Source organism: Procambarus clarkii, chromosome 57, assembly GCF_040958095.1.
Source record: "Procambarus clarkii isolate CNS0578487 chromosome 57, FALCON_Pclarkii_2.0, whole genome shotgun sequence".
Lineage (NCBI taxonomy): Eukaryota > Metazoa > Arthropoda > Malacostraca > Decapoda > Cambaridae > Procambarus > Procambarus clarkii.
Window position 1 is genome coordinate 6,995,535 of NC_091206.1, and position 25,419 is coordinate 7,020,953.

Genomic DNA, 25,419 nt, shown 5'->3' on the forward strand with positions numbered 1-25,419 from the left:
TTCTTCAAAGAGCTATTACAGGACACCTAAGTCTCCGATAGGTGCAGAAGATCTTAACTGGAGGAGAGTCTTCCAAATGTACACACTGTCTGGGAATTCTAGAAGGTTGAAGGTGGCAAAGGGCCGATTGGAGAAACCCTGAAGCCCCAAGGTCAGACATCACCAAAAAATGTCTTTTATTCTAACCTCCAAAGATTATTCTTTAGAAAATGCTTACAAGTAACTCACCTGAACCACTTTGTGACATATCTGAGAGATGGATCCCTTGGTGCTGTGGACTGTGGTGGTAGACTGTATGATGCACTTTGAGGAGCAACAAATTAAGGTGCTGAATAAGAAAGTGCTCCTCCTTGGGTGATGCTGAGAAACATCATCACCCAAAGAAGTGATGATGTTTCCCAAACTACCTACACTGGTAGTTTGGGATTTAAAGACACCAAACCTATAAATGCTGAACATGTCCCAAACCCACAGGAAAGAAGCTTTGAGTTTGCTGATCCCCAGTAATCAATGATTATTCTCTACTAGGAGGAGTGCTCACCACTGGTAAGAGCTTAAACTGAATCTAAGGGAATGAGTTATGCCAATCACTCCTTGTCCAAAATCATGTGAATGGAGAAGGGGGGAAAGACAGCTGCCCATAGCTAAGGAAAAACCCATCTGGAGAAGGGCCTGCAGAAGTGATTATCTTGATATATCTTGATATGCACCAGTATGACTCGGCAAGGATTTAGAAAAGTGCCTGCTGCATCGGTGCAAAATATCACCCTGCCTTATCTGCCATGATCCTATCTACTGCTACATTCAATGAGTTTGCCTTTGATAGAATCCAAGTGGAATAGATTAGGAAGAATCTCAATTTAAATAATCAGCACAAGATATGCTTTAAGTCATTTTATTTAGCATTGTTCTTGTCAGCTGTCTAATATTTGCATAGATGTAATATCCAGGGTTAATAACCTTTTAAGAGCTTTCATTGAAAAATGAGCTACCAACCTTTATTGCTTAAAAGGAAATTAACATCTATTGTTGTCTCTCAACAGCGTTCTGAGGGGGAGAATGGCAGTGTTGAGCTAAGGGATGAAAGCCTGATATGGCCGTATGAAGAAAAATTTGGAACTCGATTTCGAGTTATCTTTGAGAGTATCAAGTTTAGACTTCAGGCTCCCCTGGATTCAGGAGATGGTCCACTGTCTCAGGTGAGTGGCATTGTAAAATTAGAAGTATAACTGAGAAGAGTGTTCATCTGGGATGTCAGGTAAATAGTGAATTCTTTTAAATTTGAACCCTATCGTCAAAGAATTAGGTTGTTCACAAAATGTATATAGCAGTCACCATAAGCTAAAGTTTTTGAGCTGTTGGGACAAGCTGAGGTATTTTGCTGCAAGTTAATAGAAAGACTAATCTTTTAATAATTTGTTTTGTTGGGGGACAGGCAGCCTGTGTATATATATGTATGTTAGGCTTATATCGAGGCTCCCCTCATGGTTGAACTATTCACCTTCCCTAGGATGCAACCCAACTGCAGCTTGACTTAACTCCTGGGTACCTATTTACTGCTAGGGAAACAGCAGCATTAAATGAAAGGAAAAGTACACAACCCTGATTTGAAATTTTTTCTTGTGTCTAGTCACAATGTTTTATTTAAGTATTTAATTTATAATGTTGTTACTTATACATAATAAAGTTCTACTACAAATTGTGTTGAAATACAGTACCTGTATACTATATTGCAGTCTCCGTGGTGTAGTGGTAAGACACTCGCCTGGCGTTCCGCGAGCGCTATGTCATGGGTTCGTATCCTGGCCGGGGAGGATTTACTGGGCGTAATTCCTTAACTGTAGCCTCTGTTTAACGCAACAGTAAAATGTGTACTTGGATGAAAAAACGATTCTTCGCGGCAGGGGATCGTATTCCAGGGACCATAGGATTAAGGACTTGCCCGAAACGCTACGCGTACTAGTGGCTGTACAAGAATGTAACAACTCTTGTATATATCTCAAAAAAAAAAAAAAAAAAATATATATATTGTAAATATATTAGCATTATCTTGTTTCCTACCTTTTTGGAGGATGGGGAAGCATTAGCCTATATAAACGTGAATAATATGTAAAAGAAAGTTAAAGATATTAAATTATAAAATGTGTTAATTGTCACATACATTCACTATAACATTCACAATATATAGCATCATGGATAAAGAAGCCCCACCACACTCGAGCAATCATTTCACAGCAGCACCCCACCACTTCATAAGACATTTTGTATAGTGCTCCTCATGAATTGTCACAGTACTTGTATGTTCAAATACATTTATAGGTTCGAACCCTCATGAAGGCGCCTATGGATTTGTTCTTTGATATATCACGCTAATGTGAGTTCTCTGTGTATTGAAGTAGGAGCGTCAGAGGTAGTACTATTGGCTGACAGAGCCCGAGTGCATAGGGGAATTGTGTGAAATCCTGGTTAGGCTTCAGTGGAAGCCTTGGGAACCTCGTAGGGGCAGTAGCGCTCCAAGTTGCAATTCTTTTACCATGTTGTGGTACAGTTGACAAGAGCATGTCTGGAAACACTCGGCACATAGGTTCGAACTCTCATCAAGGCTCCTGTGGATTTGTTCAATAATAATTATGCCAAAAAATTTGCTCACTTGACATTCACTGGCATGGGCACACATTGATAACACACATGCAGCAAAATACAGTTATACTGTAGTACTATGTCTTGTCATTTTGTTAAACTTCTGCAGTTACCTTCAACTGGTCTTGAAATCTTCAATGTATATTGGTAGTGCCATTATTTCAGGTGGAGACTATCTAACTGTTCACCAACGGCCAGTCCCAGGCTAGAGTGCTGCATATATAATTCATAAATATTATCATCTAAATCCTCATGCTTATGGTTGCAATGTTTTTTATCAGTTCTCCTTCCATCATTGCTTGCCATTTTATTCACACACTACCTATATTATCTTCTCCCTTTATTTTTTGTCAGAAACACCACTAGTACATTGCCATACTTCTGTCCCAGCTGCTTTTCTTCCAATCCAGTTACATTTTTCTAATACCTTTACCTTATTATCCATAATAAGAAAGTTCCCCTCAACCTTATCTGCATTACCCATGCTACTCTTGCCTCATGACATTGCTTCCAAGTGCAAATGATTTAAAAAGAATAATAAAACCGGAAGAAAAGCCAGTAAGAAAACTTGAGTAATGATAGGTTATGACTGCACTCGCACACAAGGAAAACATATGGTCAGTATGCTTCGCTCACTGTAGGTCTGGATTCCTCAGAAAAAATGTCTGATAAATAAATGAGTTTGTATAGTTTATATTACGGTACAATCTTAATACAACATTTTAAAAATATGAATTCATTTTTTTTAATTAATATTTACAAATAAAAAGGCAAGATAATAAAAATATAAAAATATGATTTGAAATTACTATAATGTATTTTGGTCTGGCTTTTACTTAAGTCTCCCTCCAGAACTAGATTTTTCTTGGAGATGGTCTAAAAAACAAATGCCAATAAGCTCTGTTGAGCTACTGAGGTGCCACATAGAAAGGGGAATTTCATTACACTCGATGCTTTATTTTTCATTTGGTGGAAGAACTACCTCGACTGGTGCCATTACTTACATTAGTTATTGATTATTCACAGTTGGAACCATATATGACACATGCATCACTCTATGATGTTATACAAGGCTGCAAGATTTCCGAAGACTTTCATTTTGACCTTAATAACCCTATGGTACGCAGCCTGCTATCCAAAGCGAAGAAGAAATCTGATGATCCCAAGGATAGCACTGGAACATCATTACCTCTATCGCTTGCTGGAGTGCCTGAGGAGTGGATTGCACACCCTAAACAGGTAAGATGTAGATGATGAGTCACAATAACGTGGCTGAAGATAGTGAGGACAAAACCACACATTAGAAGATGGGGAAACGACGATGTTTCCTTATTTATTGCCCGTTCCTTCCTCTCTCTCCCTCACATATGACTTGATAATGGTCCAGGATAGACCAAAATGTCGTTATTTCTCCATCTTCTGAAGTGTGGTTTGGTTATTAGGTAAGATGTAAATTAACCTAAATTCTAGTTGCAATTTTTTTTAAGAAACAAATTATGCATTGAAGTACTAAAAATGAAGCTCATTTGCATTATATGATTTGAATGTGTGGTTTTCTTATTGGGATTGAAACTTTATATATACTGTAGTCAGGTTCTCCTAGTAGATATTCTTCATTTGAGGGGTTGATATTAAGATATGCTCAGTAGATACACTGTACATCCATAGAGCCTGGGAAATTTACCTGAATTTACTGTCTCTGGTGGCCTTAATGGTAATGGGAAATTGTCAGCTTGTCAAAGGTTTCTCCCCCATTCCCCTATTATTCCAGAGAATATTTTAAAGTTAAATTTTGGCATTTATAGGGGAGACCCCCCATTGACACCCTGAAGCTATTGCTGAGATTGCTCCATACTGAAAAGTCACATCAGTTGTGGAAGTTCTGTTTGGTGTACTGGGGACCAGAGCCAGAACTTGGCCATCTCACAAAAGGATAGGGAATGAGTGACAATTTGCTACCCACCAGGAAAATGTTCATAAATTCAGCAATGCAGATAACTGGAGGGTTTACAGAAAATTAAGCATCAAAAGAGCCAAAAGATTCCACAAACATTCACAAAGAAAAAGGGATTCACTCGACTAATTGTACTGAATTGTACTGTACTAAGTACTGATTACCACTACCAGGGAGCCCGGCTCCAGTCTGCAGCCGGCTCTCCTGACCAGACAATTCTGTTGCTGACAGTGGACAGTTCTACCAGAAGTATTATGTGATCATGTTTGCTGATGATGCTAAGCTACTAGGGAAGATAAAGATGATTATTATCCCCTTCAAGGTGACTTCGACAAAATAAATTTATGGAGCAACACTTGGCAAATGGAATTCATTGTGACTAAATGTCACATTATGGAATGTTGAATAGGAGAAAATAAGAGACACAACTACAGATTATGTGGGAAGACATTAAAGAACTCTAACAAAGAAAAAGAACTAGGGGGTGATTCTGAATAGTAGACTGTCACTCAGAGGACCACATAAAGGACGTTGTGCAAGGAGGATCTGCCATGCTTTCCAACTTCTGAATCGCGTTTAAATACATAGATGTTAAAATATTAATGAAACTGTTCGCGACTTTTGTGAGACCAAAATTGGAAAAAGCTGAAATTATATGGTGCTCATTTCTCAAGAAGCACATCAGTAAACTTGGAAACTTGCGTAGACATGCTACAAAGTGTTTTTGGAAGTGGAAAACAAGAGCTGCGAGGAGAGGCCAGGGTTATTATATATGCCGAAGGTAGAAGAAAAGAAGGTGATATGATCATACATACAAAATAGACAACAGAAATCAATAAAATTGACAAAGAGGAATTTCTGAAACCTACAACTTAAGAACAAGAGCATCATAGATTCATGCTAAGGAAACAAAGGTGCTGAAAAAAATATTTGAAAGTTTTCCTTTGCAAACAGAGTGGCAGACAGTTGGAACACGTTGAATGAGAAGGCTGTGGAGACCAAAATCATCAGTAGTCTCAAAGCATCATGTGACAGTACCGGGAAGACGGAACACCACGCACACAGCTCTCATCCTATAACTATACTTAGGTAATTGCTCACACATGTACAAAAAATATATGTATGTACAGTATGTAGCTAGCTATTGTTCTAATTACTGTTATAATAATAATGTACTTTCTGTGTGCAGGCTGTGATGAGTGTGACAAGGCCTCATAGTGATGTCTTTCTTGTAATAAGCATTGAGAAAGTTCTTCAGGGATCCATTAGTCAGACTGTGGAGCCATATCTCAAGAGTATGGACTCCAAGGGTATCCAGAAACTGCAAAAACTTATCAAAACTTGCTGCTATAGGTATGAGATGTTACTATTTTCTGCATTAATTAACAGATATTCTCTTACATTGTTATAATAAAGGTTGAAGTCTGCACCCTAGGAAACATTACATAGCCTGCTCTTATTTTTTCCTTTACAGGAAAGTTTAATTTTATTAAAATATTGTCTATAACCTAATGCAAAAGGGAAACTTTTTGTCAAGTTGGTTCATTATTGGTTTTTATATATTTAACAACTTTTATGGGAAGACTTCCTCAAAGGCTCATGTAGCTATGGCACTGGGGGCTGCCAACCCTTGGGAATCTTAAACCTACTCAAATTTATCAGAAGCCAGAACAAGTCTGCCTCTGTATGAGATGAAAGGTGCTTGCAGGTCAGAGATCAAGCCAAAGCCAAACAGAACACCAGAAAGTATAATTTACCCTAAAATAAGCAACTGTTTGGATAAAATTAGTAACCCCTGAGACAGCAATGCAAACAATCATTGTAGTGGGTACAGTACACCAGCTTTGATGTGCCCAACTGTTACTAGATGGCTGCCCAGGCCAGTTGGGGTCCCTGCTAGCCAGTCAATTCATTTACAAACCTGGTATTACAGCCACATTGACAAGTTTGTGCTCTGCAGTTTTTTGGTTTCTGCAGCCCTTTGCTGAGCTGGATGGCAAGGCAGCTGAATTGTTGTTTTATGTGGAGTATTTGGAGCATCTTGTTTTAGATGTGTGTGCCAAATTTACGCTGCCTCTTCTGCTGCCTCTGCTTTGGCTAGTTAACAGCTAGTTCATCTGGCTGTTAACTGATTTGAAAACAGTTTCCAAATCTTATCCATTGAAAATAGGCTTCTTAGTAGCCTTGGGCCAATGACCCTTAGGTGCTAAAGGATTGGGGGATATTGGGAGGCATCTTCAGTGAATGTCTCCTCTGGGATCTTGATGGAATCAGCTTGGCTTTCTACTCCTTCTATGTCAGAGTTCAGATGCTTTCTTTGCTGATGCCTTTCTATCCTTTTGTGCTCACAGGATTTAAGGGAATATTAGCTCTGTTCTGCGGCCTTCTTCTGTGAGGGGAATGGCCCCACTGATTTGATGTTACCAGGTGATTCCCAGTGGTTGGTTTTTGGCTCCTCTTTGGAGTTTAGTGCCCGGGAGCTTGTTGCTTTCTACAGATGTGTGATCTCTTATGTTTTATGATGAACTGGATGCCTCCTATGCTACCCCATAGGTGCATTTCCAGGTATCGGGTAACATCTAGGATATACCTCTTCTTTGCTGGCTTCTGTTGTCTTGTTTCTCCCAATAGGTTTCTTCCTGTGAGACCAGGACAAAGCATCTAAGATTAACCTAAATTCTTTTGTATATGGGGTTGTCCTGCAATTCCTGGTAGCGGTATGAAGTCCCAGCTTACTCCTGGCTGGCAGTCAGGCAACATCTTGTTTTTCCTGGACATGTCAGACTTTTGTTGTATGCAGGTTCTTGACTGGTAGGAGGTGGCCCCTATTTTTCAGTTTTTTTTTTTTTTGTGGAGGATTCTCTTTTTTTGGGAGTGTTCATCTATTGTCTGCTTGTGCCTTTTGTAATGAAATTTCCTTTTCTGATGGGCTACTTAGTAGTTCCCCATACCTGCCTTCTCTCCTGTGGGAATTTGGGGACGTTTCAATTCAGATGACTCGTCAATGATGTGACTGGCTGGTGGAGACCACAGATGGCTTGGGCTGTTATCATTGTGGCTGGGGTGTTTAATCTGTGGCAATGATTGTTTCCCTTATTTTCCTCAGGGTCTCTAATTTCCTTTCAAGCAACTGCATGTTTTGAGATACTTATGTTTTCTGGTAGACATTTTCTTGGTTTTAGGTTGAGATTTGCTTCCCAAGCTTCCCATACCTCAAAAAGAGGCAGATTCTGGTCTGGGTTCTCAGTAAGCTTGGGTGGGTCTTTGAGGCCTGGTGCAACTCCCTAAGGTTTGTCAGCCCCAATACTATAACTTGGAAAGCTACTGAGAGGCTCGTCTGAAAATGGCATTTCGTTATATTCGGTGCTTAATTTTTATATTTATTATTTTATACAGTACCAATGTATGTATTATAATTATTTGTTGTATTTTGTTTTTGAACAGGCTTGGTGAATTTAGAATGCCTTTTGGCTGGTGTGCTCGCCCACTGTTTAAGAGCTCTGGCAATCTTGACACAGATTCAGATTTTTCTCCAATTTATCGTTGTGAAGAAAAACGTCTTAGTGAACTTGAATTCATAAAGATGCTCTCCGATTTCCGAAAGCCAGAAAAGATGAATAAATTAACAGTCATACCAGGAAGTGTTGGCATCCAGATTTTGCCAATGGAAGTTACATTACCAAGTAAGTTTTTGTCTTATATTTCAGTTGTTTAACATAAACAACCCTTATGGTGGGAATGCTGGTGCTGCAATATTCTCCTATCTGATCTAGAGATGTACACTTGTCAAGACCCTGCCAGTTACCAGTATGGTTTGCATTCTCTTGCTGAGATTATACCACTTGGTCATGCCCATAGGCAAGATCAGCTTCCTTAGTTTTCAGCTCTTGGTCCCCTATAAACATAGTGATTGTAGCATTTGCCTAGACTGGTGGTTCCCAACCTTGTGGGGAACAGCCCTGTTTTCTAATACTCAAGATAAAGCCCAAAGTGGTTGTAACCCACTGGTTTGGAACCAGGGACCTAAACCAACATAAAGATCTTCACTATATACTGTACTTGATGACCAAACCACTCACCAGAAGATGAGGAGACGGGATTTTGGTCCATTCTGGACAATTATCAAGGCGATTGTGGTCATCATATCTTCAGCCACATTATTGTGACTCATCGTCTTAACTATATACTTAGATGGGTATTCCTTTACTTTTGCATACAGATTCCTTATTTTTTAATAACATTGACAAAAATTAGTTTGATCCTGGCTCCTAGCACAACATAATGCCAGAAGAAATATTGACCACTGCACATTCCAAAATAAGTGAAAATTTATTAGTCCTGAAACTGATTCTTTCTGAGACTGATTGATCTATCATAAATGTGGTGACAGCTGGTGATGAACCCTTAACTAAAATTCAAAGCATCTGCAAATAGCTCTAATAATGGAGGAGGAAGGTTCTATCATGACTGAAACTTAACAAAGAATGAAGAGAAAAAATTATGAAAAAAAATCTTTCACAAGCAAGAAGATACTCACGGAATGTGGCCCAAATGGTAACCCACATGTGCTAAATTCACACTGCATAAGAGGTGCTTGAGGCTCTGATGGTAAAGCTGAGACCTCTCCAGTACTGGCTGGTGGCAGTAGTGCAGCCACAATAGGGCCGACTGTGAAAGAGAGATGGGGACCATCCTGTCATTCCAGTACAGGCCCAACAGTAAAAATGTTGAGATAGACCAGAATTCAGATCCCCATCAAATGAAGATGTCAAATAACCTCTGAAGAAGTCAGTCTTGTGAAGATTCTGGAAATCAGATTCATACCTTGAAAGTAGCATTGTAGATACCCCCAATCTGAACCCAAGCCAATCTCTGTACTCCAGGTAAATGGAAACATGCCAAAAGACATTCTGAAGATCCAGAGAAACTAACCAAAATCATTTCTTGAAATCACTGAATGTGAGACAAGGAATGTACCAGTTGAGAACACAAATCCAGATTGGAGCAATTCCAGTGCTATAAGCTCTGGGAAGTAACTGAGGAGCTGTACAAAAAGTGTTATTTCATTACCCTTATTGCTCTATTTTGTTTAGTCTAACCATAAATAAGTAATCATACACACTTGCTTCATTAATTTCATTTATATATTAACAATATATATATACTGTATACACTTTTATTTCAGATTCACTGACACCTGCTCTGGAGCCAGTGAAGCCATTTCCAAATCCGCCTACCCATGAGCCAACAGTGGAGGTGCAGGAGTTTCCAAGTAGCCACATTGATGACATCCATCCATATGTGAGCTATTGCAATCACCTTTATGTCTATCCACACTTCTTGAATTATGAGAATCAGAAAAGCTTCAGTCGCGCAAGAAATTTGGTTTGCACTATTGAACTTCGAGATTCTGATGCCGAAGGTGCGACTCCTTTGCGAGCTATTTATGGCCGCCCAGGTTCAGGAACACTAACAGCCCAGATGTCAACTGTAGTATTGCATCACAACACCTGGCCAGAGTGGGGTGATGAAATAAAGATTTTACTACCTCACAATCTAACTGCACTGCATCATCTACTCTTTACCTTCTCACATGTGGCTATTGAAGCAGCCAAAGCAGGGAAAAGAGATGTACCAGTTGAGACTGTGGTTGGTTATTCATGGTTGCCTCTGACATTAAAAGGAAGAATTGTTATTGAAGAGCAGGTCCTTCCTGTAGCAGCTCACTTACCAGCTAAATACCTCTCCATTGAACCACTAGGCCTTGGAAAAGGGGTAAGTTTTTAATTCTATAGGTTTTTGTATGTAATAATTTATTCTAAGCTTTCTTACTTGCATGCTTCTTAAGGCAAGATCCTTTCTGGTCAAATTGCATAAGATCATGCCAATCAAGACGAGGTGACATTCTGCCTCAATAGGGATCTTTTCAGACATCCATGTTGGGTCATAATGGTGTTAGGGAGGCACTTACGTAAAGTTCAATCCAGGTCGGCATAACCTTGGAAGTTTCAAGCGTAATCGTTCCAAATCCTACAAGTTCTACTTAGCATCACTAGGAACCACCAAGTAGCGCTCTCTCAGACTGCGAATTGGCTCACCAGATTTCATTTCTGATTGTCACCAAATTTTCTCTGACTGCTCCACATGTCAGGAGGACAGGCATAGACCAGAATCAGTTTAGTTATGTATTCATCTATTGAAACTTAGTTTTCACTGTGGGCTCATTTAGCACTGTGGGCTCATTTAGCACTGTGGGCTCATTTAGCACTGTGGGCTTAGTTTCACTTAGTACAGTGGGCTTAATTTCACTTAGCACTGTGGGCTCATGCTTATTATAAATGTTTCTTGTGAATGTCTTTCCATGTTTGTTTCTCTGGACCTTATATGTTGACCACTCTCTCGGTACTAGATTTGGTATGTCAGCAGCAGTAACTTCTAATCTCGAGTTTACCATTACATTTTCAGCTCCTTAGTTTTGTCTTACTTCAAGATTTTTAAATTAAATTTTTTTATTTTAGGCCCTGGTTACCCTAATCCTTCCTTATCTTGGGGAAGGTTAATTAATAACAAGGTTAAGTTATGGTTAATTAATAATTTGTATTGTCACTCGGATTTCTTTTCTCATGCTGTGGATTCAAGCAGAGGTCCTGGTTACAGTCAGTTGTTTTGGATTCCTGTGTTGATTGCTATGGCACATCAATAAGTGGATTGGCAGAACAGCATATGATACAGCCTAGAGGATTGCCTTGCAGAGTATTTGTACCTCAATGGCAAACATTGTATTCCTGTATTCCCCTTGTTGGGTTAATAGTCGCTTTCATGCATAAGTGTTGCCAAGTCTTCAGTGTGTTGACTGCCATATTGTAAGATCTACCGTTCTCTGAGGGCGTCTCCCTTAGTAGCTCCTTGAACTTTAGCACTGGTACTGCCAAGCCTTAGGAAATCACACCAGGTCTTTTGAGACTTGGTTGAGTCTACCAGAAGCCAGGACCAGAATCTTATTGTCCCTATGAGGTGGGGAAGCTCTGCTTCTGTGCAGTCTGTGCACTTTAGTCAAGGGTTTGTTTGGGTTTCACAAGTGATTGTTCTTGTCCGTGGGAGTTTGAGGGGAAGGGGTTGTGCTCGGGCAGCTCTTAAATGGTGTGACTGGCTGGCATGGACCACAAGAAGCCTTAGCTGCCATCAAGTGGTAGCCAGAAGCTTCACAGCTAGGGTCATTACTGTATGCCAACAATTGGTTGCCTTGTTTTCCTCATTCCCTTCAAGCAATTACCTCATTCCCTTCAAGCAGTGTCTTCTTTTGATGTGCTTACACTATCTAATGGTTTCTCTTGGTTTTGAGTGTATCTCTGATCCCCTTCAAGCTCTAATTACTTCATAGAGAGAGCTAGATTGATTATGGTCCTGGCTCCTGATAGGCACAATAGGGTCTCAGAGGTGTGGTGCATTTTTTAAGGCTTGACTGCATCAGTGCACAAGCTTTGGATGGCTAATGAGGGCCACCAGAAAAGTGCGGTTCATTTTATTCAATTGAACAACTTGTACTCTCTCATTACAACACATTATTGGCTAACACACTCTATGATGATTCATCTAAATTTTCTATTATTAGTACTGTTCTTTGTTAATTGAATATATAAATATTCATGTGGAAGTTAAAATATTCTTAAAAGTCATCAGTTTAAATTATATTATCATCATGCTTATAGACACCCTGTGTTGTCTTTCTTACAAGTGCTATATGTCTCAATAAAGTTAAAAGATAATTATGAATTTCACTGTTGTATTTGTAAGTACAGTATCTCTCCAAATTATTCAGCTATGAGTCTAGTAATTATAAAACATAAATTTCTTACTCTTAAATACAGTACTGTAACTTATTTCTTTAATTTGTCTTAGTCATCTGACACCTGATATTACAGTATTAAGATGTTCACTATAAATGTTTACCAATTTGGTAATTAAAGTTTTTGCTCCACTTTTGACTCTCTATTTTTTAAAATATCTTCTACCTCTTCTCAGTGATTGGGTTATTCTTTTATTTTACCCTGAACTAATTCCAAATCTATTTTGCCAAACAAATAGCATGTCAAATTCTTTATTTAAATCTGTCTCCCTTTAGTTTGCTGGACCAGAAGTGCGTTGGGTGGACAGCCAGAAGAATGTGTTTCGTGTATCTATGCGCTTAGTCTCCACAGTTTTAAGTGCAGATCAACATCTGCACAATTTCTTTCACTCCAGTGCTTCTCTTCTTCCCCTGATTAGCTCCTCTGGTGGAACTTGTGCTGCTTCTAGCCCAAGATCTGCTCAACCAATGGATGTGGAAACACTTAAAAATCTAAAAGTATGTATTGTTTGGAATTTATCTCTATTCAGGAACCTAGAAACCTAGATTATTTTTTTTTCTATTTTATAGACCTTTCAGAATAGTAGATGCTTTATGTTTACAAGTCATATGCTAATGGCTGCCTATAAAATTGTAACTTACTTACTGAAGTAATCTGCAGTATTAAAATTATTGCACCTATTACATTTCACATTTTTCTAAATATCAAATAAACATTTCCTGAACATTTTAAGAAAATACTTAAAAGGGAAACTTTAGTTTTAAAAACTTGCATACTTTTATTATGTATAGATTTGAACATGATATGCTTGAACATGAAATCTCTTAAAAACTATGTGTACAGGCTGATGACTAGTGTCCTGCTAAAATTTGGGTATTTATTTTAAACCTGGCAGCCTGCGTAACATGCCCCAAGTGGACCAGTCCTAAACATGCCATGTGCTCTCAACCCTCATGTTATACCACAGTGCAGCACCATTAGTGAAACATTTTCTTAAATAATTTTTTTGCTTTTATAGTAACTTTGATCATTTTTTGCCACGACTACGTCTGGTAGCAGCAGGAATCGTTCTGGGGGTATTAAAAGGAAGAAGGTTGTGCTTAAAGATAAGTTACGTGTCATAGAACTCTATGAAATTGGCCGGTCATCTGTGAGTGTTGCCAAAGAATTTGTTATAGGTGCTAGTACTGTCTATGATATAAAGAAACAAAAAGATGATTTCATTACATAAATAGTAACCAGGGAAAGTGAGGGTGCAGTAGAAATCTTTAAAACCTTCATACAATGTATAGTTGGATGAGGCTGTGTACAAGGGGTTTACACAGCACCGCATAGCTGGCATGACAATTTATGGTGCAGAAATAAGAAATGCTGCAACCAGGTAGAATACTGGATTTCCAGGCAAGTGATGGCTGGATTGCAAGGTTTAAAGCAAAGCTCAATATTGTGAAGGGAAAATGTTTTGGTGGAAAAACTGAGTGCAGATACAAGCACTGTTGAACCATTTAAACATAAATTTAGAACATACATTGTGTCAAATAATTTATATTCATATCAAATCTATACAATTTGATACGAAGATGTGGTTTTGGATAGTAAGCACACACACCCCCCTACGTGCTACGGGCTCACCATAGCCTGTGTTACTTGGAACTTTTTGTTCCAGGTAGTGAATCTTTAACAACAACAACAACAACCCCTACGTGTGTGTGTGTGTGTGTGTAATATAATATATAATATAATATATATAATATAATCATGAATATCTCACTTTATACAGGCCCTGCATGCTTTAGAAGTTGGATCTATTATTGCCTTCCTACCAACACTCCTCAACCAGCTGTTGGGAGCCCTCCTTAATGGTGGTCCAGATGTTGCTACAAATGTCTTAAGAGTTATGGTTCATGTTATAGATCAAGTGTATGAAGCAGGTCGTGATGACATCTTACACTCATACATTAAGGTTAGTGAATATAGGGAAATAGGGTATCCCCATACAATAATATATTGTCCTTTTAGATGTCCCTTCTTGGGGGGTATCTTATTGTTTAAAAACAAAAGAAAAATTAAAAAATTGACAGTGCCCAAGAAATAAGTACTGTAGATTACTCCTGATGTCTAGGGATCTCTATAAGGTTAACTCATTTATTGAAGCATTTATTTTTAGCAGTTATTGAAGCATTAATATGTCTAGGTGTCTTAAGTTAATCCCAGTGTTAAAGCATTCATATGTCTAGGGAGAATTATATGTTTAACTCGGTGCAGAAGCATTACTCGAAATTTGCTGTGGTTGCACATAATTAATACTTAAAATTGAAGGGAGATGCATTAGCAAAATTTGTTCTTTATGTGGAAGCAATGTAAATTTCCTCTAGATTTATTGTCTTGTTCTATGTCTGGATCTTGTTTTCTTTCATCTTTATACAGTATGTTATGAGTATCTCATGTCATGGCCGCAAGACAATCCATGAAGAACTGTGTCACTCTCTGGCAGAGCTCCTCCAACCTTCCAGCATGGATCAGCTGATTACAAACAAAATTCTTCGACACAGCCAATTTTTTTTTGCATTCATTGCCCGTTCCATGGCCCTACATTTACTTACTACTGCAAGAATCAAGGTGAGTAAGTTAAAACAATAATTATCAATGCAAGAATGCTTGACTGTCAGACAATGCAATATAGGCAGTTCCTGTTTCAGATAACAGAATGCTTAGTGTAGTTAAGACAACTATTACTTTCATATACATTGCTATCCACACTTCCATGGAAATAAACATTCCATTTACTTGGGTCTCGAACCGTGGACCCCACGCGTGAGAGACTGTAGCACTATTGCCTGGGCTATGAGCAGTCTTAAAAAGGAAAGTTTCCAGAAGCAGCATCCTGCTGTTAAACTGGTTAATGCTGTAGAAACATTTTTCCATTGTATTTCCAGATGGTGCGAAATGAGAGATTTAGTGAAGAGTACCAGACAGAGGTTCGGTCAGTGGTTGAACTGGTGTCGACACACATTATTCAAAGTTACAAAGAAACCCCGGTTGAAGCAAGGGCTGCCAACATTGCCCTGGCCCACTTTATCAAGGCAAGTTACAAAAACAGTCTTCCTAAACTTTTTAAATGTAGAAGATATTTCAATTGGGTTGAACATAATCTATATATATATATTTATATACTGTATAGTATATCTAAGAGTCAATTTAGTTCTAAACTGTCTCTGAGGATGGATACAAGTCTGAAAGCACTCTTAGACAAAACCTTTCCTTTCAGTGGCATTTCTATTATTTTTGTTTATATATATATATATATATGTATATATATATATGTATATATATATATATATATATATATATATATATATATATATATATATATATATATATATATGTATATATTTATATGTATATATATATGTATATATATATGTATATATATATATATGTATATATATATATATATATATGTATATATATATATATGTATATATATATATGTATATATATATGTATATATATATATATATATATAATGTGTATATATATATATATATATATATATATATATATATATATATATATATATATATATATATATATATATATATATATATATATATATATGTCGTACCTAGTAGCCAGAACTCACTTCTGAGCCTACTATGCAAGGCCCGATTTGCCTAATAAGCCAAGTTTTCATGAATTAATTGCTTTTCGACTACCTAACCTACCTAACCTAACCTAACCTAACTTTTTCGGCTACCTAACCAAACCTAACCTATAAAGATAGGTTAGGTTAGGTTAGGTAGGGTTGGTTAGGTTCGGTCATATATCTACGTTAATTTTAACTCCAATAAAAAAAAATTGACCTCATACATAATGAAATGGGTTGATTTATCATTTCATAAGAAAAAAAATAGAGAAAATATATTAATTCAGGAAAACTTGGCTTATTAGGCAAATCGGGCCTTGAATAGTAGGCCAAAAAGTGAGTTCTGGCTACTAGGTACGACATATATATATATATATATATATAATATATATATTTATATATTTAGGGGTACCACCACTGGTTTAATTAAAGGGACCCACATCCTCGAAGAAGAAAATAAATAGTGTTCAGAGAAGACCTTGTGGATTCTCACTGAATACTTTAATCTTTTCCTCTCCTACCATCCCTATTATTTTTTTTATTTTTTTTTTATTTGATTTTATTGCAATGCTACAGTTTACAGAAAACACACACTTATACAACACTATTCCAATCAGTGTTCGAAGACCTCGTCCAGCTCCTCGGGGGTCGGGTGCGTACCCAAGATACAGCACGCATTTCCCCTCTGAACAGCGACATTGAGGCGCTGAAACATAAAACTGGCCGCTCTTGGGTCTCTAGTCTTCCCAATGAGTTCCTCGCCCAGCTCCTTCAGGAACTTAAGTGCACATTTACCCCAGGCGCCCAGAGTCTCAGAGCCTATTGGCACGAACCTGTAACAACGTTCTAGGTCAATGTACTTGTTAGTTTTCTGGGTCTCCCTGAAGGTGGCCGCCCCGCCTCCCTCAGCTGCGCTGTAAGGTAGATAGGTATCAGCCAATGTGGATGCACACGTGTAGTCCCACACGACCTGTTTACCTTCCCTCCACGGCTGCAGGGTGACTCCATCTGGGCGTTTTTGGCTGTTGTCAGGTCTGCACAACTGAGGTTCATATTATATAAAATACATATTTATACATATACACACACACAAAAGAAATGTCATTAATTAAATTTATTCATTTTCAACAGCGTTGTCTGAGCATGATGGACCGAGGATATGTGTTTGGCCTTACCAAGTTGTACCTGGAACATTTTAGTCCTGGTGATCCTATTGTTCTTCACATGTACAAGTTTACTCTGCTGCGTGTGGTGTGCTCACATGAGCACTTCATACCATTAAACCTCCCAGTTTTCAATACTCCTCATTCCATAGATGCCAAAAAAGCAAAATTACGTCATGGTAAGCCATTACTGTACTGCGATTTTTCTCATAATGATTTTTACTTAGTTTAATCCTTGTATTCATTGTACAGGAAAACTAATTTAGGGTCTGACCTAGTAGGATTATTCATGACATATCAAACAGCAGGTAATTAATGCTTCCGGTCTCATTGTAAAATGAAACATGTTATGTAGGCAATTCCAGGTTAAGAGAATGGCTGGTGGGGAAATGCAATTGGCTGGCTCACGGCAAAACTTGTTACCTATCAATGAGAAATGGTAATAACACCCATGGACTAAAACAAGAATAAAAATGGTTAACCATATGCCTCTTGGGCATAGTATCCCTGGAACTAAGTTCAGCACAAAGTGACCCAAAAGAGTGTTTCATAAACTCTTCACACTATTTTTTAGCAAGGCCCCCCCTCCCCCTTAGTTGTTATAAGAGAGACCCTCCCATCAGTGAGTGCCCCAAAAGAGAAGGGCAGACTTACTTTATTGGTGTTGTGGGCCACAGCCAAATTAGGCAATTCAGAGAGAGGGCAGTTCAAGCAGTGAGAGGCCTTCCCACAGGGTTAATGGTAAGTGGACTTTTAAATCTAATTTTTAAATAAATACTCCAGTTGTAGAATTTAGATTAGACCATAAGGCAGTATGTTGTGTTTACATGTATTTGGTAGTTTGGTAAAGAATTGGAAGTTACTAAGAGAAAGAGTTCAGTAGTGCAGGAAAGTCTGGCCATCCAGTTAATCACAAAAAAAATATATTTTTCAGGAACAGATGAATTCTACCTTAGTGCAGACTTTAACTCTCGGCACTTTCTTGTTGGTGCATTGCTGAGCGAAGTTCGTGCTGCTCTTGGGGAAGTTGCTGAAGTACAAAGAGTGGCCATTGGTGTACTTCGAGATTTGCTTGCAAAACATGCTTTTGATGATAGATACTTGCAGTCTGTAAGTTCATGAAAGTTCAACTGTAATGTTCAGTTCTGGTATTCTTTTAAATATATGAAATAACAACATATTAGTGGGCCAAGTTTTAAGCTATGCTTCTAAGTTGTAGCATTAAAGAGCTATTGAGTGACCCATCAAAAAGAGGAATTTCATTACATTCAACCGTGGATTATTCAATGCCAGTTGCTTTGCTATTATTGTGTCAGAGATGTTACTTATCAAACAATCTTTCAGTCTAATTCACCAGTTATACACAGTACACTTCATTACTCTTCGGTGTTTATTTGTCTTTAGTACACTTCAGTGTTATTTTTCACTGACTTGTGAATTTTATCAACCCTATCTTCAGCATGACTGCCCTTACATTTTTTATTTAATAAAATTTAATTGGCAATTACACAAATATTAATGTTTTGGTTCATTTATAATTATTTTAATGTGACTGCAGCAACAAAGTAAGCTGAATCATGCACTAATAATTTTCTTAACTGCATTAAGTCAGGCCATGGTGATGTTAGTGTAGGGCAAGGGTGGGGAACCTTTTTGAAAGCGTGTGATTAAATTGGCTTTAATTTTCCAAAAAGTTATCTTGAGTGCCAATGGAGAAAAAATTGTTTTAAAGCATTCCTGAAGAGCCTTGTTGAGCTGACTAACAGCTGTGTATGCATGGCAACAAAATAGTTACTCGTATAATGTTCGGCACACGTGCCATTGGTTCCCCATCCCTGGTGTAGGGTGTTATGCCACAAAATTTACTTTTGGTTGTGTTTTTTTTTAGGCTCAACAAGGGAGAATTGCCTGCCTATATTTTCCAATAGTCTCAGTCTTGTTGGAGAATGTGAAGAGGCTTAGCTGGCCTGCAGTGCCTTCTAGTTCTACAGGCTCGGCATTGAGGAGAGTTGATCCTCGAGCCAGTGCCAGAGCTCGTATTGCAAGGTTAGCATTTAACTCGGTTATGAGAGATAGTGGTCTGAGTAGTTTGTTATGAGAATTGTCTTATGTTCTGTTTTTATCTCGAAGATTCAAGAGAATCAACTCTGTGTCTTATGTAAGAAGAAATTTAAATAAATCAATTATATATATTGATTATATATTCCTATATACATGCAATTTTGTGTGTAGCTTCATATATATATATACATACATCATACATATAATAGAACATGCACTCTCACATTCTCACATGTACTGTATGCATATATATACCATATGCTTCTACAGGAATATAATGCCAGCCATAATTTGTTTACATTTCTCTGGCAGTTTTGGATTAATGTGATATGGTTGGTCATATATTTACACCTTGGGAGTGTAATCCACTTTTATCCTCCACCTCAGAATTGCTTATCTTTTTTGTTTTTAATATTCTTGTTTGAGCTGCCATGTTATGCTATCACATAATTTGCTACTCTGATAAAAGGGGTGGTTCTCTAGGCTTCAGTGTAGTGTGGAGTTACTTTATATCTCCTCATTTCCATAACATTGTTCTTTTACAGATCAGGGGGAGGAAGTATTGACATGAGCACCTATAGTACACCCTCTCGTAAAGGCTCTAGTCGTGATCCCTCATTTCTTACTGCTCGAGGGGATTCCTCATACCTGGCACTAATTGCTGGACCAGGTGGAGTAATGACTAATCAAGCTAATCTAGTCAATGGCAGGTCTAGCTCCAGCCTTGAATCAGAGGATCAAGTGCCATCTGTAGCAAATTCAGACCTACTTGAAGAGGAATTGGAGGATGACATTGCTGAAGAGGGAAGAAGTCATTCAAGGTACGTTTTGTGTATAACTCATATTCTTTCTACTGTTTTCCTTATTTGTTAATCCATCCTCAGCTCCATTTAAATTTTCTTATACAGTATTAATAAAATGCAGAGAGACCCACAAAACATGTCTTTGACTTTTGTGAATGGACTTGGGTTCAGAGAAAAACAATGTGTTGGACTAATCCATTTAACCCTGTCTAAGTTGTTATCCCAAAACTGCTGTAACTACCCTCATTGAAGCATAGTCACATTGGAGATGGTTGCCTGATGCCACAAAAGTTCCTAGGGGGCATGAGGATTCCTCAACCATAAAAGATTGCTGCAACTTTTACAAAAACAGAGAAATACGGGCAGATCCTCTTGAGTCACCAACATCTGATGCAAATGGCATGTGAGCAGATCATGGCAGGAAAACAGTCACACCAGACACCAGATCACTATGTGGGTAGAAGTCCAATATGCTATTACACGACTTGATAATGGCCCAGGATGGGACTGAAACGTCATTGTTTCTTATTTTTTTGATGTGTTATTTGGTCATCATATCTTCAGCCACATTATTGTAACTCATCATCTGCATGCCAGGAAATATAAGATCTCCTCCAATCAAGAAGGAAGTGATAGCCCCTGAAACTCAATAAGGGATAATGAAATAACCAAGCAGCCTTATCTGTCAATGCAATTGACAGACCCACCAGCACCAAAAAGTAAGCACATCATTATGTCCAGATTACCTAGGATGTGCGTTGATGCATAAATATAACCCAAAAAGTTAATTAAAAAGAAAAATTTTGTGTGTCTAGTAGCCTGACATGCTGCCATTAATATGTTAACTGAATAGATATGTGTTTCCTCACATAATTTTTAAGCTGTTTTACCCAATACTGAAAAATCATGGACTGTCTGTAACAATCATGAACAGGACTCTGTACCTCTTTCCTGCAGCAAAGTCTGAAGAAGAACCCCAGAATGAAACAGTGCAGATGAAGTGTTGTAACCGATCTGAATGAGAATTGGTTCCATAGTGAGCCAAGTTCTAAGGCAAACACCCTAGTAGAACAGGATGCAAAATGTAAGGAATTTACACCACAGCAAGTACCCACAGTACTGATACTCGGTGGAAAGATATAAAGGCTCAGTACCCTGGATCAGACACCGACAGAAACTTCCCAGGAGAACAGACACCAGAGAAACCTGAAAACCTAGGGCAAAACCTAAAACTGATAGAGTGCAGTCTAAGAAGCTGTAGCTCAAGACTTGCAGATGCAGCACCATATCCTAGCCAGAATCGGCAGACGATCTATCCTGGGAAAAGCTGAAAGTCTAACATCCCAGAGGTGTTGGTTGGTTACAAGAGAAGAAAACAAGTGATTCTAGAGGTGGAATAAAAATGGTGGAGTCTCAATCCCATGGCAAGAAACACATTTGCACCCCCTTAGGAGAGCAGCTTACAAAGTAACTTGACACATTAAGAAAAACTTAATACATGTTCCAGGACCAAAAGTGGAGTCAATCCTGGCAAAAGCAGAAATGTCGACACCCCAGAAAAGCAGGGCACAAATTTGTAGTGTACAAATTGTTGGAACAACTCTGAAACAGGTGCAGGCTAAATCTTATGGTACGCTGTGAAAGCTAACAGCCCAAGAAATCTTAATACAACTTTGAAGTGAATGGACTGCCTAAGCAGCCCACTTCAGTTCTGGAAGCAGTAGCCTCAGAATTGGGTGGACTCAATCAACTGTCCACTCAAACTGAGTGGACAGCGCTTCGGATTCGTAGTCCTGAGGTTCCGGGTTCGATCCCCAGTGGAGGCGGAAACAAATGGGCAAAGTTTCTTTCATCCTGATGCCCCTGTTCACCTAGCAGTAAATAGGTACCTGGGAGTTAGACAGCTGCTACGGGCTGCTTCTTGGGGGTGTGTAACAAAAAGGCGAAGCCGGCCGCGAGGACGCTAAGCTCCGAAATCATCTCGAGAAGATATCCTTACCAATCGTGAGTCAGGCTGCAGGTGTACAAGAACTCTGAAGACTACCCACAAATAAGTCGCATATAAAACACCACAGTAGATCATAGAGCAAATTTGTATGATACTGTCGACTCTCTTGACTCTCGGTACTGTTACTGCACCAAAATAGGTGCAACCTCAATCCCATGGGTAAGATGCCAAGTCTAACACCCCACATCTATTTGTTTTGTGATTTGAAGTAGAATGTACACTCCAATTAATAATTACTAGTATGTGAATAGTTAAGAGAGCTGTCTGTAGATTTTAAGGCTCCAAGACCAATAAAGTAATGTTTTACTGACTGTTTTACTTTATTTAAATAAGAAAGAACAACATATATAAGAACATAATTCACAGATCTAGAGTTCAAGGTTTGTAAGTTTATCCACTATTAAGTTGAACATATCATAGCTTTTATCTTTACTTAGTGACTTTTTAAACAAAGCTGTAATTTAACTGTTTATATTAGGAAGCATTTTGGTATATTGTTTTTCATGTTTATGAATTAATAAGTTGAGTAAATCATAAAAATTTATTTGAATAATTATTTATCTTAGAAATTTAAGTGTGGCATTTGCTGGAGAAAGTGGACCTGTAAGATACGACAAGCTGTGCCCTGGAGAAGTACGTGATCTCCTCCTATGTTTCCTGCATACGCTTAAGCACGTTCCTGAGCCACATTTGGTGTCTTGGTGGGCGACGCTCGGTAATGAAGCGCTGGGCCACTTCTTTACTCTTCTCCAGTAAGTTCTGCCTTGTAAGTTTTTCATCATGTAAAGGCGATGTAGTATTCCAATTTGCTCTAGATATGGAAGAGCAGGTATGTTTTGCCCTGGGTTTCAGTACTTCCACTCTGAATATCTGAGAGCCTTATTTTCAGTGCACAGGCACCAACCATGATTGTAAGATTAGCATTTGAAAACCAAGCAGCTCAAATTGTCCCACCCTCTTGATCCATTCCATGGGCCCCTCCTGAGCTTTCACCAACCAGCCGTTAACCCCCTGAACTGCACAAGTTACACAAGGCATTATCTGTTTACACAAAGAAAAAGCAGCAATATCGGTTTGGGAGCTAGAGCCCCATACTGTACTTCAAACTAGCTGCCTGAGGCTTCAGTAGGCTTTCCTCTATTTTTGTTTGATGGCAGATGTTTACTGGAGGCCTTAGACGCCGATTGAGAACCCTGTACACCCGCAGGACTTAAAAAATCCGAGGATAAAAAAATCTGAGGATGGTATGCACATGCCATGGGTTGGATATCTGAAGATAGTATGGTATGTGAACAGAGGGGAAGGGATGGTATTTTTGTGTGAAGAATAATCGGAGGAATTGTTTTTATTACGAGATGTGCCTGGCACAGGGGCTAAGGATACCTCAATCAGTGGCTACAGTAAAAATGTGGGTCGTAAAAATGTTAAGATATTTTGAATTCTGTTTTTCTGTAATAATTTTCATTATTGTCCAGTACTACTTATGGCAACTCATGTGAGAATTTTTTGTCAAAGTTAGCTAGAAACTAATAAATGTGGTTCACATGTTAACAGAAGCTTCTTTTGTGTTTTGCTTGTGTGTCTTAGTTCTATATTGTGTTTAAATTTAAATAGTTTTACTTTATATTATCCTTCATGTTGCATGCAGGTTGTGTTTACATCACTTCAAATACAGTGGCAAGAGACAGATAGTGAGGGAACAAGGGCCAAAGAGAGCATCAACTCTCCCAGCAAAATTACAGCCTCCTTTCTCTTGTAGTAGATTATCTACAGCAACTGATAGTTACAGTGGTAAGTGTAAAATTACATGTAAGTGTAAGTGGTTACATTTAAATTTTATTGCTAATTATTCTAGTCTGTTAATTATTTTCTCCTAATCTAGGTTTCTTGGTTGCATCCTTAACCAGTGGTTGGTTCTATCCTAGACACCATTCACATGCCACATTCTAGTCTATCTTTTCCCCACAGTGGCAAGTTAATTTGTAAATGGTCTTTTTCATGTTGTTATGACAGAGAGACATTGGAAAGTCTATCTCAGTCCATCACTGAGCAACCCTTTGGTCTCACTTACTGCTTCCTTCACTTCTGTTGGGCTCAGGATTTTTGTATTGGCTGAGCCATCCTTTTGGCCAGTGACCTAACAGGATTGCGCTTCAAGGTTCTAGCTTATGCAGCCCCTGGACAATTGAATGGTGCAGCTACCACTCTCCAATTGTTGTATGGAAATGATGTGGCATGTTTTTGTTTTGAGCATTCCCTTTTCTGGGAGGGGTTACTGATTAGTATTGTACTTTATGTTCACAAGGTGCTAGAGAGAATGTACTTCATCTAAAACCTGCATTCTTTACGGAGGTAATGAGAGTACGGGTTGTTCAGTTCAAGTTTATTTCTTCTATGAGGGGGGGAAGGCTCAGTTCTGGATTTTGGGGGTTTCTGGAGGAGAGCTAGCAGTTGCCCTTTGATCCTATGTGGTCTTTAGTGCATTGTTTGGGTGTTTCTTTCTTCTGACATGTTTTTTTCCTCTCCTATCTCAGTATGAGCTACCTACCTCCTCTGCTTTTCCACAGGTGCATTTCTAAGTCACTGGTTACTGGTTCAGTTCCACTCTGCAGCAAGTTTCATGGTTTTGCTTCTCGTCCTGTTTCAGTGGCGGGTCCTACTTAAAGCCTTCTTTAGTGTTGTGGCCAGCAATTGTTATGGAACCTGCTTAATGACCCACCAGAAAAGGATGTTTCATTACGTTCAACACTTGATTTAGATAGATATTTATAGAAAGTAATGGAAAATAAGTGATGTTTAAAAGGTCAAGATTGTATCCGTCTTTTTGTCATAATTTATATCCTTAAGGTCAATATTTACGAATCTGCATGTGTTGATTATTGCTCGAAATGCATCCCTTGCACATAAAAAGGGCTCACCTTGCAGTATGTACATACTTTTTTAATCTGCTTTTTGTTAGTTTCTCATATAAATTTCGTTTTATTTTGATATAATGAAGTGAAACACATAAAATAATAATGCATTATATTTGAAGCCTACTGTTTAACTAATTATTTTAAGTTTGCTAAGACTGACAAAGTATTTTCAGGCTTGTAAAAATTAAATATAAATTATCTTAATTATTTTGTTATGCATTAAGTTAAGATGCATCATGCCTGTGGCAACACGATACTAATATTTTATTATCGTTAATGTTCTCAAGGAAAGTGCAGTTTAGATAAGCTTTAATGTTTCTCATATGCTGTTCTGTCCCCCTAGAAATAAGCGTGTTAGGTTTCTCATCTCTATAACAAAGCT

The 25,419-nt window shown here is 38.3% G+C and overlaps 1 protein-coding gene across 2 annotated transcripts in view; it reads left to right on the forward strand.

Moving 5' to 3' along the window:
- Ziz (dedicator of cytokinesis protein Ziz) overlaps positions 1–25,419 on the forward strand; it is a 77,033-nt gene that overhangs the window by 15,073 nt on the left and 36,541 nt on the right. For both annotated transcript variants that reach the window (XM_045725363.2, XM_045725364.2), the window contains exons 10-24: positions 1,044–1,199; positions 3,667–3,879; positions 5,784–5,947; positions 8,039–8,277; positions 9,780–10,369; positions 12,717–12,938; positions 14,222–14,404; positions 14,869–15,060; positions 15,378–15,524; positions 17,219–17,429; positions 18,185–18,360; positions 19,139–19,296; positions 19,857–20,132; positions 22,689–22,874; positions 23,771–23,913. In XM_045725363.2, coding sequence (XP_045581319.1) covers positions 1,044–1,199; positions 3,667–3,879; positions 5,784–5,947; positions 8,039–8,277; positions 9,780–10,369; positions 12,717–12,938; positions 14,222–14,404; positions 14,869–15,060; positions 15,378–15,524; positions 17,219–17,429; positions 18,185–18,360; positions 19,139–19,296; positions 19,857–20,132; positions 22,689–22,874; positions 23,771–23,913 — 3,256 coding nt within the window. The remainder of the gene's footprint in view (positions 1–1,043; positions 1,200–3,666; positions 3,880–5,783; positions 5,948–8,038; positions 8,278–9,779; positions 10,370–12,716; positions 12,939–14,221; positions 14,405–14,868; positions 15,061–15,377; positions 15,525–17,218; positions 17,430–18,184; positions 18,361–19,138; positions 19,297–19,856; positions 20,133–22,688; positions 22,875–23,770; positions 23,914–25,419) is intronic.